Here is a 17,749-nt window from a genome sequence, read left to right on the forward strand (position 1 = left end):
CAGGTTGTGCCTACCTTGATATTGAAAATTATATAATATGACTTCTAATACTAGGTCATAAAAGGCCATGCAGTTTCTGTCTTGTTTGCTAGAAATCACACTTTTGGAGCATTAAGCCACCCTTTCATGAAAATGCCAACAATGCATTTAGAGGCCACAAGTAGGCATTCTGGTAGACAGTCCTAGAGTACCCTAACCTTTTCAAAGCTTTTTATAAACTTTGTGTTTATAAGCATGAATTAACTTTTTCCTTAGGGCAAGTTTAGCCTTACTTAAAACAGTGTAGCTTTTCTTGGATCTTGTTTGAATGTCACAAGTGTTCAATGAGGATTCTACTTTCTGGCTGTTCCAATTTTGCAAGTTTCCAAGTCCTATGCGAAGTCTTGGGAAATTTCAATTACAATTCCTCCATTATTTTTCACTTGGAGTTATGCATTTTAACCCTATACATGCACGACTTAATATTAGTAGCAGAATCTAGGGAACACGTATGCAAATTTCTGGAATTCGTTTAACCACCTAATTTTCTCTGCACAATTACTCTGTCCAGCAAATTTCAGGGACCTCAGCTTTTCCTAATTTCTCTCTCCTCAATTCAGCAAAAGCATGGAGCTTTTGGGTTTTCCTTTCCTGCAGGCTGGTTTGGAAAATGCTTCCAGGAGAAAATCAGGACAATTATCAGACTCATCTCATTTGTCTGCCTTCTCTCACAGATCATAGTCCTATGCTCTGTGTTTTGAACTATTTGAAAAGAGTTATTTCATATATTTTGTCCAGTGTTAAAGTTATTTACAACAGGAGTGAAAGTTCAAACACAGTTACTACTTTATTGGTGGAAGTAGAAGTCTCCAGTTGAATTTTAATAATTATCTGTACCATAGACATCGAGCTATGCATAAAGGAAGAATACCCAGAAAATATACTATGTGATTTAATAATCATAGTGGTGTTATAATTTTTGAAAATGTTCCTATATACAGTTTATTCTTTGTCAAATAAAAATGCCAAGAAAACCAAGGGAATCAAATATCATAAAATGTTACTGAAATACCTTTATATATTCCATTAATATGACATTTTATGTTTTATGAGGATATTTTGGTGAAATCTGAATCTAAAATTCAAACACTTAGGCTACATTAAATGTAAAATTTAAATTAAAATTTTACAATACAGGGAATCATTTGGTGTTATAAGCTCAACAAAGGGAGAGATGATACGCTGAAGAAAGTTCCTCTACATGAAAAGCAAGTAGAAAGAGAAAAAAAAAAGCTTATTTTTTTAAGTCCAGAGATAATTTTAAACTAGCCCATAATTGCTTTTTTTCCCTTAATAGCAAAATAACATTTAACATGTATATACAAATATGTGCATTGTTCACTTTGATATGTGATTTTTTTCTTAGGTTGAAATCTACCTATTCGTACAAGTAATGTTGGGAGGTCTGTATGCCAAATACAAATTCAGAAATTAAACAAGTAATTTTTATATTTAATTACTGTGCCACAAAATGATCACAGTCACATTGTTTATGTCTATAATGAATTATATATTTAAAATTATAATTTGTCTCAAAAAGGTAAATAGCTACTTTCTTGAATAAAGTATTGACAGTCCCCTCAAGGCACTGTTCTTGTATTTGATTCCTAAGGACTGCTATCCACAAGTTTGATTTTTTTTTTTTTTTAATTTCTTGGTGCCCTAATTTTTAGACCTTTATTCCTTGATGATTTAGTTCAGAGCCAAGAACTGAGAAAAAGCTAGGAAAACAAAGAATACAGTGAACCCTCAAAAAAAATGTACTATTCAATGAGGAATCCTTCAAGAAATAGTGAATTCTTGCAGTGGAAAAATATGTAGGTACTTTCCTTATCTCAGGAACACCTTCCACAACAATTCTATATGCAATAATTTGACTGTTCTGGGAAATGCAGGTGCACTTTCCATCGATCAGAGGACTTTGTTCAGCATCATAAAAGTAATGACACAATTTGGTTTGCATCTATTACCAGTGTATGGGATACAGAAAAACAATGATAAAAGGCAATGGGACAGCTTAAATATACTCCATGCTTTATTCGTTAAATCCTGTGGCAATTTTTCTTCTAAAATGTGTATTATGAACTTCAAATCTTAAGTCTATCAGAAATGACTGTAATCTCTTGAGACACAGAAGAAACAAGAAAATCACTCTGCCTTGAAGGAGAAATTGGAAGACTGACATGAAATTTTAATTGAGAAAGATATTAGCGCTAAGGAAGAAGCTGTTTTTGAAATGTAAATTTTGGCAAAGTTATATATGCAAAACCTACACAAATGACATATGAGGTTCTTATCTTTTGTAATGAAGAGATTCGGTTTTGAGCTTTGTAGCCAAAAGACCTTTCCATGAACTAATACTTCTCTCCTTCTAACTGCCACTCAGTCTTTCAAAATACTGGCTAGACGTTATCATTGCAAACATTACTATTATTGCAAATAGGGGAACTAGTTTTCATATGCTATATTGTTGACCCAGTAAATATTTCCAGGTATAATTGATTTACAGTAAGAGGCAGTACGGCGTAATAGTGAAAAGCACGCTCTCTGGAGCCAGACTGGATTTAAATCTTTGCTCTAACACTTACTAGGGATGTGAATTTGGCCATGTTACTTAACCTCTCTGTGCCTCAGTATTTTGTCTCTTGAAAAGGGGTGGAGGAGGGGAGATTATCACAGTATCTACCTCATTGGGTGTTTCAGGAAAGTTAAATTCATAAATATAAATAAAATGCTTAGCACAGCAACTGATAAGTAGTACTGGGAGTTTGCTGTTATTATTATGCTATTGTTGTTATAATTAATGATTTGAAGAATAACCAGAGCTCTATAGGTTTATCATGATTACTAATGAAGATGCCACTGAAAAAAGAATTCAGGAGCATCTTGACGATGGCAGCGAGTTTGAAGAAGCGACGATCAACGTTGAAGATCACCGCTCTCAACCCCGGGCCTGGCGCCGGGTAGGGGCGCGGCGCTCGATTTCCTTCCCTGCCTCCGCCGTCCCCCTGGTGCGCATGCTCAGCTCCGCTCGGCCCTCGCCTTTGATTTATTTTTTTTTCTGGGCGGCCGCGGCGACCCGGGACTGACTTCAGGATGGGAAGTGGAGCCCCCGGAGCCGCTACCGTGGCGGCGGCGCTGTGAGGAGCAGCCAGGGGGAGGCAGCTGCGGCTCGCCGGTGAGTATTCGGGAAGCGCCACCATGGGGCTCCGTAAGAAGAGCACCAGGAACCCCCCCGTTCTGAGCCAGGAATTCATCCTGCAGAATCATGCGGACATCGTCTCCTGCGTGGGGATGTTCTTCCTGCTGGGGCTTGTGTTCGAGGGAACAGCAGAAGCATCCATCGTGTTTCTCACTCTTCAACACAGTGTTGCTGTCCCTGCAGCAGAGGAACCAACCACGGGATCAAAGTCCCTCTATTATTATGGTGTCAAAGATTTGGCCACGGTTTTCTTCTACATGCTGGTGGCAATCATTATTCATGCCACAATTCAGGAATATGTGTTGGATAAAATTAACAAGAGAATGCAGTTCACCAAAGCGAAACAAAACAAGTTTAATGAATCTGGTCAGTTTAGTGTGTTCTACTTTTTTTCTTGTATTTGGGGCACATTCATTTTAATTTCTGAAAACTGCCTGTCAGACCCAACTCTCATATGGAGGGCTCATCCCCATTGCATGATGACATTTCAAATGAAGTTTTTCTACATATCCCAGTTGGCTTACTGGTTTCATGCTCTTCCTGAACTCTACTTCCAGAAAATCAGAAAACAGGACATCCCTCGTCAACTTGTCTACATTGGTCTTCACCTCTTTCACATTACTGGAGCTTATCTGTTGTACTTGAATCATTTGGGACTTCTTCTTTTGGTACTGCATTATTTTGTTGAATTACTTTCCCACATGTGCGGCCTGTTTTACTTTAGTGATGAAAAGTACCAGAAAGGCATATCTCTGTGGGCCATTGTGTTTATCTTGGGTAGACTTATGACTTTAATTGTTTCCGTACTCACTGTTGGGTTTCACCTGGCTGGATCGCAGAATCAGAATCCTGATGCCATTACTGGAAATGTAAATGTGTTGGCAGCTAAAATTGCTGTTCTGTCGTCCAGTTGCACGATCCAAGCCTATGTAACATGGAACTTAATTACTCTCCGGCTTCAGAGGTGGATAGAAGATTCTAATATTCAGGCCTCATGTATGAAGAAGAAACGGTCAAGATCTTCTAAAAAAAGAACAGAAAACGGAGTGGGAATGGAAACTTCAAATAGAGTAGACTGTCTGCCAAAGAGGAAAGAGAAATCTTCATAATATTTGCAAGCGCATTGATTAACGTCTGCAAAGGAATCTGCTCTTTGAGATTTCTTTCCGCACTAGAGATTTTTCTGTTTTTGAAAATAGTTCGTGCTCTTTGGTTTTTGTTATTGAACTGTTTCATGTATTTTTTAAAGACATTTGAGGATAGGGTGATTATTATGAATGGGAAAAAAAAAAAGATTTTGGTTGAGACTTAATTACTCATCGTCAAAATAATGTCAAAATAGTTTTGGGGATCACCACTATATTTTGTTTTGATTTTTAACCTTTCAAATTTTCCTGATGATTTGCAGAGATAACCGCACAATTTTGCATATCAATGATACTAGTTCTTATTCCCACCAGTGTTTCATAATACCAAACGGATGGTCTGTCCTATCAAGGTTATGTGTTTAATGTTTGCTTTGGGGTAAAAGTACTAAAAAGGTGGAAATCAAATAGTATTCTCTAATTGTTAGAGTTTATTTTTTAAGAATTTACAACTCAGAAAAGATTTGTAAAATCACCAAAATAATAATGTTCTTTATTTTACAGGTAGTGATTATTAGTGCTACATCCCCATTTAAAAAAATACAGTACTAATGGGTAACACATATGGAGGTTTATTGCCATATATATTGCATCAAAATATCATTAATTAATATAAAAATATTACTGAAGAGTTAAAATCATTCCTGTCCATTCCACTTGTAAATGGGAATTCATGAAATTAAATATTACTTTAAAAAGGATATTGGACTTAGTCTTTTTTATATATGTTTATTAAAAATGATTCTTAATGAGGCCTTATAAGATCAGTAACCACAGCATCTTAGAAAAATATTGTTTGTGTACCATATTGAAAAATAATACTTGGCATGTGTATAAAAAGAATGTCAGCTAATTACATTTGGAAAACATGTACCAACCTTCAATAAGTTGAAAATTAGATAGTCACATGAAAGACTTTCGAAAAATAATGGTGTTATTATTTGTTTTCATCTTTAATTGGGGAACATTTATCTGTATAAGACATATTTTGAAGATTATTTACATACACTTGTATATATAATCTGTATCTTTGCAGAAGCCGATAGAAACAATGGGAATTAGTGGGTGAGTATTTATACTGCCTCTCAATCCTTATTTCAGTTTTATTTCCATAATGTGTTTATATAATTTTTCAATAAGACAATACTTTACAAATATGCTAGGGGAAGGCCATATATTTCCTATTCCTTTATATTTTCTCCTACTATGTCTCTCATCTCTGAATATTTTATAGCCAGCTCTCTCTTTGGTTTAAGTAATTCAACTCTCCCAAGCATGGAGGACCCTCAAAATTAAGTGTAATACTTTTGTTACAGATCACAGACAGAAGAGCCACTCTTGGTAAAACATTCCTTTCTGTCTGTTTTCAGAAGTAAATATCAAAGCAATATTTCATCTTTTTTTTTTTTTTTAGTATAGAATCCATCATCTTACCTATTTTTTTTTTCAGTTACTGAATACTGTAATATTGGTAACACGTGTTGTAAGGTCCAAAGTAAACCAACTGTTATTCAACTGAAGAACAAAGATTTTTACCTTCTTGTATGACAGAGTTATTTTTTAAAAACTATTCTAGCCCATTACCTGTAACCCCACTCCTGGTAACAAATGCCCTATATGTTGTATACTTCTTTACAAGTAACTGCAGATCTGACTCAAATTGGAAAAATAAATTGCAGAAAAATTATTATGTTACATGATTAACAATGCCAAGAGTTAATGTTGACTTAGCAATAGATGTGATTAGGATTTAGATCAATTTCCCTAGGATGTTTCTTGGCTCTAACCCCTCAGCTTTATGTTCTGCATGGCGGCAAATAATGAAAACTATTCTAGGTTTCGTTTCTTTAACCCTGTGATGGAGAGAGAGAAAAAAAATCTAATTTCTAAAATTCCTAAGACAATGGGAGTTACCTTTAGTAAAGTCATTTGATAAAGGAGTATACTGGACTGATACATGTAAGTCAGGTTTTATGCTTCACCCATGGAAAAAGGCAAAGCCCTTTTTTATGTGTGTGTGTGTAAGATGTTAGTTCACAAGAGGAAGCAAGGTTATTGAGAAGAATAAAGGGAAAGATGCTGGCTACATCTCAACTACTCACAACAGTATTCCTACTCAATAAATATTGTCAGAAAATAAACATATACCAAATAAATTATGAAAGCAACATTGCAAATGAAATTTAGCTCATTACGAATTAGGTATTTTTAAAAATTTATTTTCAAAACATTCCTGCTATGATAAATCTCAGTGTGATAACTTGGTCTGTGTCAAAATGGACCACATGGAAACACAAATTTTCATTATGATTTAAGTTATTATTAAAGCAGGCATTAATTAACCCTGTGAAGGCTCAAATAGCTGATAACCTGCATCCCCCACCAACACCAAAACTGCAGAAATCATAAAGATACATCTAATATTTATATTTAAAGATTTTGTGATTTATTGCCTTCAAAGTTTAGCTTTATATTTTAAATAAGTCTACAAATATAGGTTTTTCCAGCATGGGATCAAAGTATATGTTTATTTTTGAAAAAAATTTTGAAAAATTTTCGAAAATTTTCTGCTAGCATTTAACAGTGTATACCATTTGTTTTTAAACAAATAGTATCAACGTGTCATGCAACCTACATATCTTTTAAGGGACAAAAAAGTTTTAGGCCTCATTATTCTCTTGCTGATAAGTATAATTCTCCATTTATTTTAATTAGAAAAAAACATAAAATACTTTTCCATTTATCTTTCATCAACATTGTTTATTGGTAGCAGAACCATGCATAACCAATACTGTATTAACTTGGAATAGATTCAAGAAGATTAGAGTTATTAAATTAATAATTTAAAGCTTGCTTGAAGACATGAAATATTCTGATATCCCTTTAAGTTGGAAAAATAAAGGTAAAGTTTAAGTTCTCACTCAACTAGACTAAGTGAGAATAATTTGTATAGAGTAACACAATACGTTTTACCAATGCTTTATGCAGGACTTGTCATATTGGAACAGTTTCTTAGAGGAAGTTCTTGTGGAAAGCCATGCTTGAGAATGTGGCATATGAAATAGGCTTGTACGTGGGCCTTTGTACTGTGGCAGAGAATGCCCTCCAATGGGAGAGCAGACCTTTGTAATCTGGACAAAATAGACAGTGTTGCTGAGTATACAGAGGTAATTACTTTTATATATTTATTTATTTATTTATTTAAGATGGAGTCTCGCTCTGCCTCCAGGCTGGAGTGCAGTGGCATGCTCTTGCTTCACTGCAACCTCTGCCTCCTGGGTTCAAGCAGTTCTCCTGCCTTAGCCTCCCAGGTAGCTGGGATTACAGGCATGCACCACCATGCCAGGCTAATTGTGTTTTTAGTAGGGATTGGGTTTCACCATGTTGGCCAGGATGGTCTCGATCTCTTGACCTTGTGATCCGCCTGCCTCAGCCTCGCAGTGCTGGGATTATAGGTGTGAGCCACCGCGCCTGGCCAGGTAATTACTTCTTACTAACACCAAACCATCTGACCAGAGAATTCAGTAGCATTTAGTTAACAGTGTATCCCAGTTTTAAAAAGCAAATAGTATGAATGTGTCATGCAACTTACATATCTTGTAAGGGACAAACAAGTGTTAGGCTTCATTATGTTATGATAAATCTCAGTGTGATGATTTGGTCTGTGTCAAGATGGACTAGGAAACAATTTTCCATTATGATTTGAGGTGCTATTAAAGCAGGCATTAGTTAATTCTGTGAAAGCTTAAGTAACTGATTAACTATCAAAAACAGGTTAATCAGTTAAAAACTGGTAGGAATTTCTATGGAAATAGAGGAAAAATAATTGTTCACTGCCATCTTTCAATCAAATCTACCTTCTGTGAGAAACTACCCACACTAAATAAGATAGAGTGGTACCTGCCAATGACTCCAAATTATGTAGAAAAAACAGTCATACATCCTTCATGCAAACATTATACATCTCCGAAACATTGAATTGGAACTTTCTTATACAGTCATGTAACTGTCAAAATTTTCTATCTAAATCCCTATTACCAAGTTCTTTTTAGGCCCTGCACCCATTCTGGCAGTTATAAGTATTAAATAAATGTGGAATAAGCCAAACATTAAGAAATCTGCTCCTGAGATTATTTACCTGGGTTTTCCTTTTTCCTGACAGGTGACCTTGCATTTTGTGTTGCAGCATTATGTCAGCTATTTTTTTCATTTTAAAAATCTAAAAAAATACATTAATGTGTAAACTGACCATTCCAGTAGACACTCACATAGATGAAGAAAAGACAGTGGGTTGTGATAGGTGGTTAAAGGTTCACTTTAATTTAAAAATGAAAATGGTTAAGTTAAATTGACAGTAATGATGTCTGAATCTTCTAGCCAGCCTAGAAGTGTCGGTATTAAGGGATGTGGTTGCTCAATGAATCAGGAAAAGTATCAATTTTAAACAAAGGGCAAGTTAACTCCCTCAATTAAATGTAAGAAAAGACTCAATTTTAACACCACCCACATCATTCACCAAATCAAATCATGTCAGCCTTGAAGAATCTCATGGCTTGAGGAAAGTTTGCAAAAATATATACCATTTACTAGTGCCCATGTGGGATTTCTCGTAAGCCATCACACACTGAAAAATATTTACATCCCAAAGTAAATTTAATATCTCTTTCTGTTAATGCCCTTATTGCTTTAACTACAGAAAAGGAGCTGTCCTCTTAATACAATCCTCAAATAAAAACAGCTAGTTAAATACAAGGTTGCCAGAGTCCTCAACACAAATATTGAAATATAACTTGTAAGCTTTAAGACATTTTTAAAAAGATGTTTTTAGTTATAATGATACTAATTCAGCAGAAGAGTGTAATAAGGTGATTACAAAAAATGGTTAACAACAGAGGTCAGGGCAAGCCCCTGCTGTGGCCTTTAGAGCCAAGTGAACTTTGGTAGAGATGTCAACATTCTGTCTTGAATTGTATGCCATTAAAATGACAAAGGTATGTATCTCAAAAAGCTCTCATGAGGATTAATAATATATACAGATACAGTGTCATAAAGTTTCTTTGTGCATGTGTGTTTATACAAACATGTTAATATATTTATATTTATACCACATGTGTTTAATATACACTTAACATAGTTATGTGTGTCTCCATGTTTATGCATAAATATATACATATGCACCTATGTACACACACTTATAGGTTTTTCCCCTATATATTTATTTGTTTCATTTTAGTGGATTTTGTTTTTTAGGGTAGTGTTAAGCTCACAGCAAAATTGAGTGCAAGATACAGAGTTCTCATACCTCACACATACCTGATCTCACACATACACCGCTTTCCTCACTATCAGTATTCCACCTCAGAGTGCTACATTTATTGCGATTGGTGAACCTATATTTTTCCCATCATTATCAACTAATGTCTATATTTTACACTAGGGTTCACATGTATTGCATTCTATGGATTTCACAAGTATATGACATGTAACTACCATTATTGTATCATTCAGAGTCATTTAGCCTAAAATTCCTCTGTGCCACATCTATTAGTCTCTTCCTCCCCTGTAGATTTTCACGCATTGTACAAATGTATGGCATTGATTTTTCTCTCATGTACAGGTAGGAGGCAATAGAAAATTCAAGCATAGTGAATCTGTTTTCCAAATGTATGAATTTCCGAAGACTAAATAATGTACATTACAGTATATATATGACTATAATTAAAATGTACAGAAATTATCTTCTGAGTAACTAAACACTTATTTTAAAGAGTTATAAAATTCATAGTAACTATGGACTATTTTTCTTACATAATTACAAAAAAAAACAATGACAACATATACAAAATTTTGATATATATTAATTCCAAAGTAGGTGTTATATTTAACATATTTGAAACCATGGTCTAGGTAAATTACAGTAAGAATAAAAATTAAATTCTGATATTCAAAATTAGATTTCAGACTAAGTAAGTGAATTAAGCATTTATTTAGGAAAATCAAAGAGCATCAACCATCACTTTAATAGTTATGGATAGTAGACTATTATCCTCTTGGTGTCAGATAATATACATTATACATCATTGTATTCTCATTACCTTGCACAGTGTCTGTAGATCATAATTTCTCAGAATTTGTTGCACTCAGTTGAAACAAGCAAAGAAAAAAACTTAGAGAAGCTTTCCGTCACCTTTTAAATATTGACTTTCCTTAAATCTATCGCCCTTTCCTGATTTTAAGTAGTAACTGTTAATTTATTACTTGTTTATTGCCTATCTCCTGTGTCCACTTGAGGGCTGAAGTCATGACATTTTAGATCACTAAGGTAAAAGTATCATGAAGTACAAGTCTAGTCCAGTGGAAGCACTCAATAAAAAATGTGTTGACTGATTATTTACTTTGTGGTTTGGGGGCAGACTACACTAGGTTTGTATTTAGAAATTTGTGCATGTTATGTGTGGCATCCTGATGACATTTGTGCTTTGTCAATTTCTTTGAAACTTGAGTGCTTTTTCTAAGAATTAAGTTAATATCTCTTCTAAATGTGAAGCTACTATTATAATCTTCATTATATGAATCAGAATGCCATTTTGAATGTTACACATGAATTAAATATAAACCAGTTGTTCCACATCCTTAATGGCACTTTTGTAATGCTGAAGAACAAGGGGAATGATGCTATTTGAAAAGGCACAGGAGATTGAGAGAGGGACATGTGTTTTGGTAGGAATGAAAATAGATATTTTTTATTGGTCAGTAGTATCTGTCATGTCTTTTAGACATCCTAATATACACTTAGAGCTCAGGGGAGGATTCAAAGCTAAGGACATAAATTTGGGAGTCATGAGTATAAATGAAATATTTAAGTAGGGGCATTGAACAAGGTAATCTAAGGAGAGGGAATACCTAGGGAGAAGAAGAAAGTACACTCCTTATCCTTGAAGCATTCCTACAGATAGAAATGAAGTAGTAGAATAAGAGCCAACAAGGGAAACTCAGCAATGGCTGATATAGTAGAAAAACCAAGACTAAATATATATGGGCCTCACAGAACCCAAACCTAGGTGACAGCTGGTAAGATAGTCAAAACACAAAGGTAAACAGTGTCACAGAACCTACAAGAAAAGTGTATTACGAGCATGAAGATATAAATGCTGCCCACTACTGAGAGTTCAAATTCCTTATGATTAAAATTTCGAATGGCTGGACTGGAAAACAGGTAGGTCACTGGAGAGACGGTGAGATCGGTTTCAGTGGAGTGATAGGGATGGAAGTTCTGTTGGAATGAATTGAGGGAAAAATAGGAGGCTAGGATATGCTGTATGATATTATGAATAATTTCTCAACAAATGTCTCTGTGAAAATGTAGCCAAGAAATGGAAAAGAGTAATGAATTCTCTTATGTACTAAACAAAGTTAAGTGTGGAGTTAAAAGAGTTTGTTTTGTTGTTGTAACTGTTCTTAGGATAGAAGACAATAGAGAATATTTATACATTTGCATACTGAAAAAGAGATAAGATGACACAAAGGAGAGGGAGGATAACTGCAAGATCCAGGCCACATTGCATGAGCACGCTGAAGAAATGGTTGTAAGACGTGGTTTACTAATTTGAAAAAAGCATGTTTTACTAATTTGAAAAAAGCTTGAAATAAATCTTGAGTTGGCACATTTTCGCACAGCCTTTGGGACATCTGCATACAATAGATATTTGAAGGATTTTTGAACAAAGAAATGGTCCTAATGTTTTTTGTATTTTTTTACTCCATCTTTACTTTTCAAAAAATTCCAACGCTATAATAGATTACGAAGGCACCAGGTGTTCATTAGATCTTGAGAAAACAGGAGCTCTGAGCTTTTCTTTCTAATTGAAGTTTCTATCTTTCCACTTTAATTACCATTACCATGGGACTAAACAGGACTAATGACAATTTAGCAAATCTGATGATGTTTTTAATCAATTTAATTATCCATGCCAATAATGCTAATCCATGGTAAAACTTTCAAAAGGATATTAAGATTCTTTAATACTGCTTAAAATGTTTGACTTCTCTACATTTTGGAGGCTGAAGTTTTAATATTACTGGGTGTTAACAAAAGGAAATACTTTAATGCGGTTTTCAATATTTGCAAAGTGATTGAAAGTCATACCTTTATCTCATACATAAGTAATAGAATACTTAAAACAACCCCAAATTTATGCATAGTTGAGCTTCAAATATTCACAATATGTCTGATAAAGACATGTGGATTGGTGGCGAGAAGAAGAAAGGGGTCTGAAAAATAACAACATCATGGTAAGGTAAGGCTATAGTGCACCTCTGGGAAGGTTTCTTAGGTAAACAGTATTAGTGCATTCGGGTCACAAGGAGTCATCACTCCAGGTAAAATATATTTTTCCAATCCTGGTAATAACAAAGCTTTATGAAAGTGAAGGGACTGTCCTAATAAGCTCTTTGGGTCTAAACACTTCAACTCTGATATCTCTATAAAAGAGTATCCCATAAAGGCTGAGAGATATGTGACCACCTTATAAAGTCTCAGCAGACAAAGCAAGTTAAGTTCAATTCCTTAAATATTTATTGATTGCTTAGTATATCCCAGACCTGATGGTAAACACTGGGGACACAGTGATAAGTAATACGACAGGTGACAATTTATAGTCCAATGGCCGATGACATTTACAGTTTTGACTGTAAACAGCCATAGTGCAATATCAAGAAGCTACTTAGAAGAGTAACCTAGCTACTTAGAAGAGTAAGCAACTTAGAAGCCCTCACTCAAGGGGAACACCAAGTGACCTGTAGTGAAGTGAGAATAGTAGTGGGAAGAACTGCTGGGACCCACTTGGGAGGGTATATGATATTGGATACTAGAGGGAGAAAGAAACTCAAGAAAATTGGTAACACCTGACGTTATACCTGTTGGAGTTAAATCACTAATGAAATTCCTATGAGAGTAATGTGGTTGATGAGGCTTAGAGAAAACAATCCACTAAATAAATTATATAAACACAGTTCAGTATGATCTATCACATGAAAACCATTTTGAAGAATATAAACAAAAGTTTAATTTACCAATATATAGGCACTCTTAAAAAACTTTAAGTTTGATTGACAACATGTTTTGTATGACATTCTGGGACAACTGTCTGAACTAATCCAAGGTGCCCTGATGGGAACATCTCTTAACTATATTACTCGTTATCTTTCTGCATGGTGGTACCTATGTGAGTAACCAATCCCTTCAATGGGTCCTTCATCTGAGTCCCTGATTGGAATGTGACATTATTAAATAAATATATTTGATCTTAGTTTTAGATCTTGGATACAAAACCCATCCTGGGTCAAATGAAGGTGTAAAACAGGAAGAGGTTCTGGCAGGGAAATCCATAGCAAAGTGCCAACTTGTTCTTCACCAGGCAGTGTTATCAGGATGACCTCCAAGTTACTCAGCAGCATTTTAAATGTGCAGCACTGCTGGCCAGTAACATGTTTCTTGTGAAGTTCTTAGACATGATTTTGCTTTCTGGGGAAATACTCTTCATTCACATCTGTTTTCAGGGTTGCTAAGAAGAAAATCATTGGCTTTCTCACTGCCTACAGACATGGATAATGACATTACCCATGTCTTTATTTTCTAAATGTTGACATTAGTGGTCTAATAATGTATTCTACATTTTTCTAAAAAGAAAGATAGTTGCTATGTGTTGGGAATTGTTTTACATAAAAGAGCAACCTCAATATTGACTGTGAAATAATTTAAACAAATTTCTGCAGTTTCAATAATAGTGGCAGAAGGGTGTCTTTTTGGTTATTCCCATGCACCTTTGCTTAAATACATTTACCTAATTAGAAAACTCTTAAAAAAGAAATTGTTGGCTGTATTTATATTGGGGTTACAAAATGCATATTTTTCATTTGCAGAATATTTTCATTTCTAACCTTTAGTTACCTGTTGATTATGAGAATAACCTTAATTTCTTGACGTTATTAAGATTTCCTTATCTTTTATTTTTCTCCACTATATTTAAAAATATTGAAAGAAAAGAGCACATAGCAAATTCTGACTGCTATATAAGGTTTTGCTGAAATTAATCTACATATAAAGATTTATGAAATAAAATTATTCACAAATATTAACATTTAATTGTCTCCCATTTTCACTAGTTTTCTCTAAAATCTCTATTTTATCAACCCCAAAATATATAATAAAGTCATTAGACATTTTATTTGCTTGAAGATCTCCAAAATCCCTACCAAATTCAAATGGCAGTATTGGACAATTAGAAATGTATTTGTTATTTATCAGATTCTATAAATTATTATAAGATCATCAATGTTTTCCAAATATATCAAAACATATCATAGTTCTTCAAGCTAGTCCTGGCCTCTACTACTATGTTATAATTACGGCCATTCTTGCAATTACTCTAAATTACTCTTATTTTAAATTGTATATTTTGAACACTATCTCCCTTACTAAACTGTAAATGTATGATTAAAACTGAAAATGTTATAGGCCAGATATGTTTATTTTTTAAATGCCTGTTTATTTTTCAAGTTGGATAAGTCTATTCTTATTTATCATAGAAATGGCGTTATTTACAGGCAAGAAATGGCGGTTGAGAAGGAGAGAGATGGGATAGAATTTCTGAGAATTATTAGAGTAAATGGCTCCAGTGATCACCTATGTGAATTATTCTCTGCAGTATATATTGGCAATGCTAAATAGCTTATTGTTCATTAACTTTAAGGGGTTTGAATCATTTATGGCAAAATAGACTATACACTACTTAAGTACAGGATTCTTATGCTTCATTATATGCATTACGTTTTATTGTATCTAGTATGATGATGTTTAAAATCACACTTAAATCATATATTTTATTAATTATACTGCAAATTAAAGGGTTGTTCAACTCTCCATTCAGCAAGTGGTAATTAAATGCCTATTGTGTTCAGCACTATGTTTAGGTCTGCAGCTAAAAGGGAAAATGTCAGTTCCTCCTCTCACTGTGTTTATGGCTTAGGGAAGGAAAGAGATTAATTATGAAGCATAATAATGCACTATGATAAGCAATATGATTATTGGTTGGATTATTCATTCTATGAGGGAAAGCAGTCTAGCCTCATTGGTTTAAGGAAATCTTCCTCAAACAATTGACAACTGTAATAACAGTGGGAGAATTAGGGGTTAGAAAGTTTAAACAATGGACATACATTGTCCAGATGGAGAAGAGCACACATACAGACCAAAAATCGAGGGAAGGCATGGATTTGGGCATGAAATATTGTTAGAATATAGAGAACAAGTGAGGGAGGAAAGAATGACCTTGAATAACATACTAAAAAGTTTGCACTTTATCTAAGATCAGTAAGTATTCAGTGAAATATTTTGCCAGGAGAATGACAAGATTATTTTTATTAAAAAAATTATTTGTAGTGGCATGGAGAATCTACTGGAAGGAGTCAGAGAAAATTAGTCTATTCAAAGGCTATTTCATATAACAATGCAGGAAAAATTATTGTAATCCACACTGAAGTAACAAGAAGAATGAAGATTATAGGTAAAAACTATTATTAGTGTTAGTCTCAATAGAATTTGTTGCTCCTGGATATGAACAGTGAGATAAATGGTTGTTATGGATTTATGACTTATCAACTCAGCTATGAGCAAATTAGCAGCATATGGTACTGTTTCTGAGAATAGAATACAGGGGAAGAAAAATTGTGAACACAAATCAATTGAGTTTTTGAAGAAATACCCTTTGACCCAGGAATCCTATTACTGGGTATACACCCAAAGGAATATAAATTATTCTATTATAAATGTTCACTGCAACACTGTTTACAATAGCAAAGACATGAAATCTATCTAAATGCTCATCAATGATAGACTGAATAAAGGAAATGTGGTACATATACACCAAGAAATACTATGCAGCCATAAAATGGAAAGAGATTATGTCCTTTACAGGGACATGGATGGAGCTGGAGGTCATTATCCTTAGCAAACTAATGCAGGAACAGAAAAGCAAATACCACGTTCTTAATTAAAATTGGGAGCTAAATTACAAGAACACATGGATACCTAGAGGGGAACAACACACACCAAGACCTTTTGGACGGTGAAGGGTGGAAGGAGGAAAACGATCAGGAAAGATAACTAATGTGTACTAGAATTAATATCTGGGTGATGAAATAGTCTGTACAACAAACTCCTATCACACAGTTTTCCCTATGTAACAAACCTGCACATGTACCCCTGAACTCAGAAGTCTAAAAAACAAATAAATAAAATTGAAATGTTTTTAAAACAACAAAAACACCATAATGATATTTATCAATGATAATAGCATATACAGGCCTTATGATGATAAGAAATAACTCAGATGGATACATATATTTTGGAAAGTCATCAAAATATAAATAATAATCGAAGTCAAGTTGTAAGGTCAAATTTCGAAGAATGAATATGTAGAGAGAAAAATTAAAAGACCTATCTCTAATGACAGACATTTTCTTTACAGAAAGTTTTAAAAAGGCCTAGGAAAGAATCTTTAAAATTTCTGAGCAGCATTCCTATGAATGACCTAAGTAAAGCAATAAAACCAATATTTTCTATTCATTGAAAATTTCTTCTCTGCGATACAATGCATCTGTTCTGTGATACAGGGATAACATGTATTATGAAGATATGGTGAGTGACAAAAAAACTTTATATATTACTAACATTAAATATTTCTTATTCTAAACATAACTAGAAAATTTAAAACTAGTAACTAGTATATTAAAAGAAAGAGCACAAACTTGAATGTATCTTCAGAAACTAAAATGTCACCTAGCAGACTTGAATAAAAAATAGAAATTCAAGAAAAAAAATTCAACTAGAAAAATGTAAAACTCAATAATAGTGAAACAACAAATTAAGAAGATTTAAAAAGAGCTTCAACACAACAGATCTGTCAGAAAAATAAATGCCATAAGAGAACAAGGAAACAGGAAAGAAAAAGGATAGAATGAGAATGTTTGATACGTGTTTGGGGTTTCAGAGAGGGAGGAGAGAAAATGGGGCAAATGCGATATTTTGAAAGATAACTGGAAGATTTCAGAAGCGTCAACCACCACCAATCCTCATATTCAACCAATCAAATAAATCTGAAACACACAACACACATACATACACACACACACAGACACACACACACAAGTACGTGTGCGCATGTAGACATTTGTCCAGTAATATAAAAAAATTAGTCAGGAAATTAAATGCAAAGAGAAAGTCTTATAGAGCAAAGGGAGAAATTAAGAACAGAAAATGGACAGTCTAAAAGGATAGATGATTCTCAGGAGGGATAACGGAGGC

General features: G+C 34.1%; 1 protein-coding gene across 1 annotated transcript; it reads left to right on the forward strand.

The window, feature by feature from the left end:
- Window positions 1-3,213: 3,213 nt before the first annotated feature.
- Window positions 3,214-5,088, forward strand: LOC105486201 (translocation associated membrane protein 1 like 1). Its single transcript, XM_011748921.3, has one exon. The coding sequence runs from the start codon at window positions 3,241-3,243 to the stop codon at window positions 4,348-4,350; it is 1,110 nt and encodes a 369-aa protein (XP_011747223.1). The 5' UTR covers window positions 3,214-3,240; the 3' UTR covers window positions 4,351-5,088.
- The last annotated feature ends 12,661 nt before the right edge of the window (window positions 5,089-17,749 follow it).

Source organism: Macaca nemestrina, chromosome 3 (assembly GCF_043159975.1).
Source record: "Macaca nemestrina isolate mMacNem1 chromosome 3, mMacNem.hap1, whole genome shotgun sequence".
Taxonomy (NCBI): Eukaryota; Metazoa; Chordata; class Mammalia; order Primates; family Cercopithecidae; genus Macaca; species Macaca nemestrina.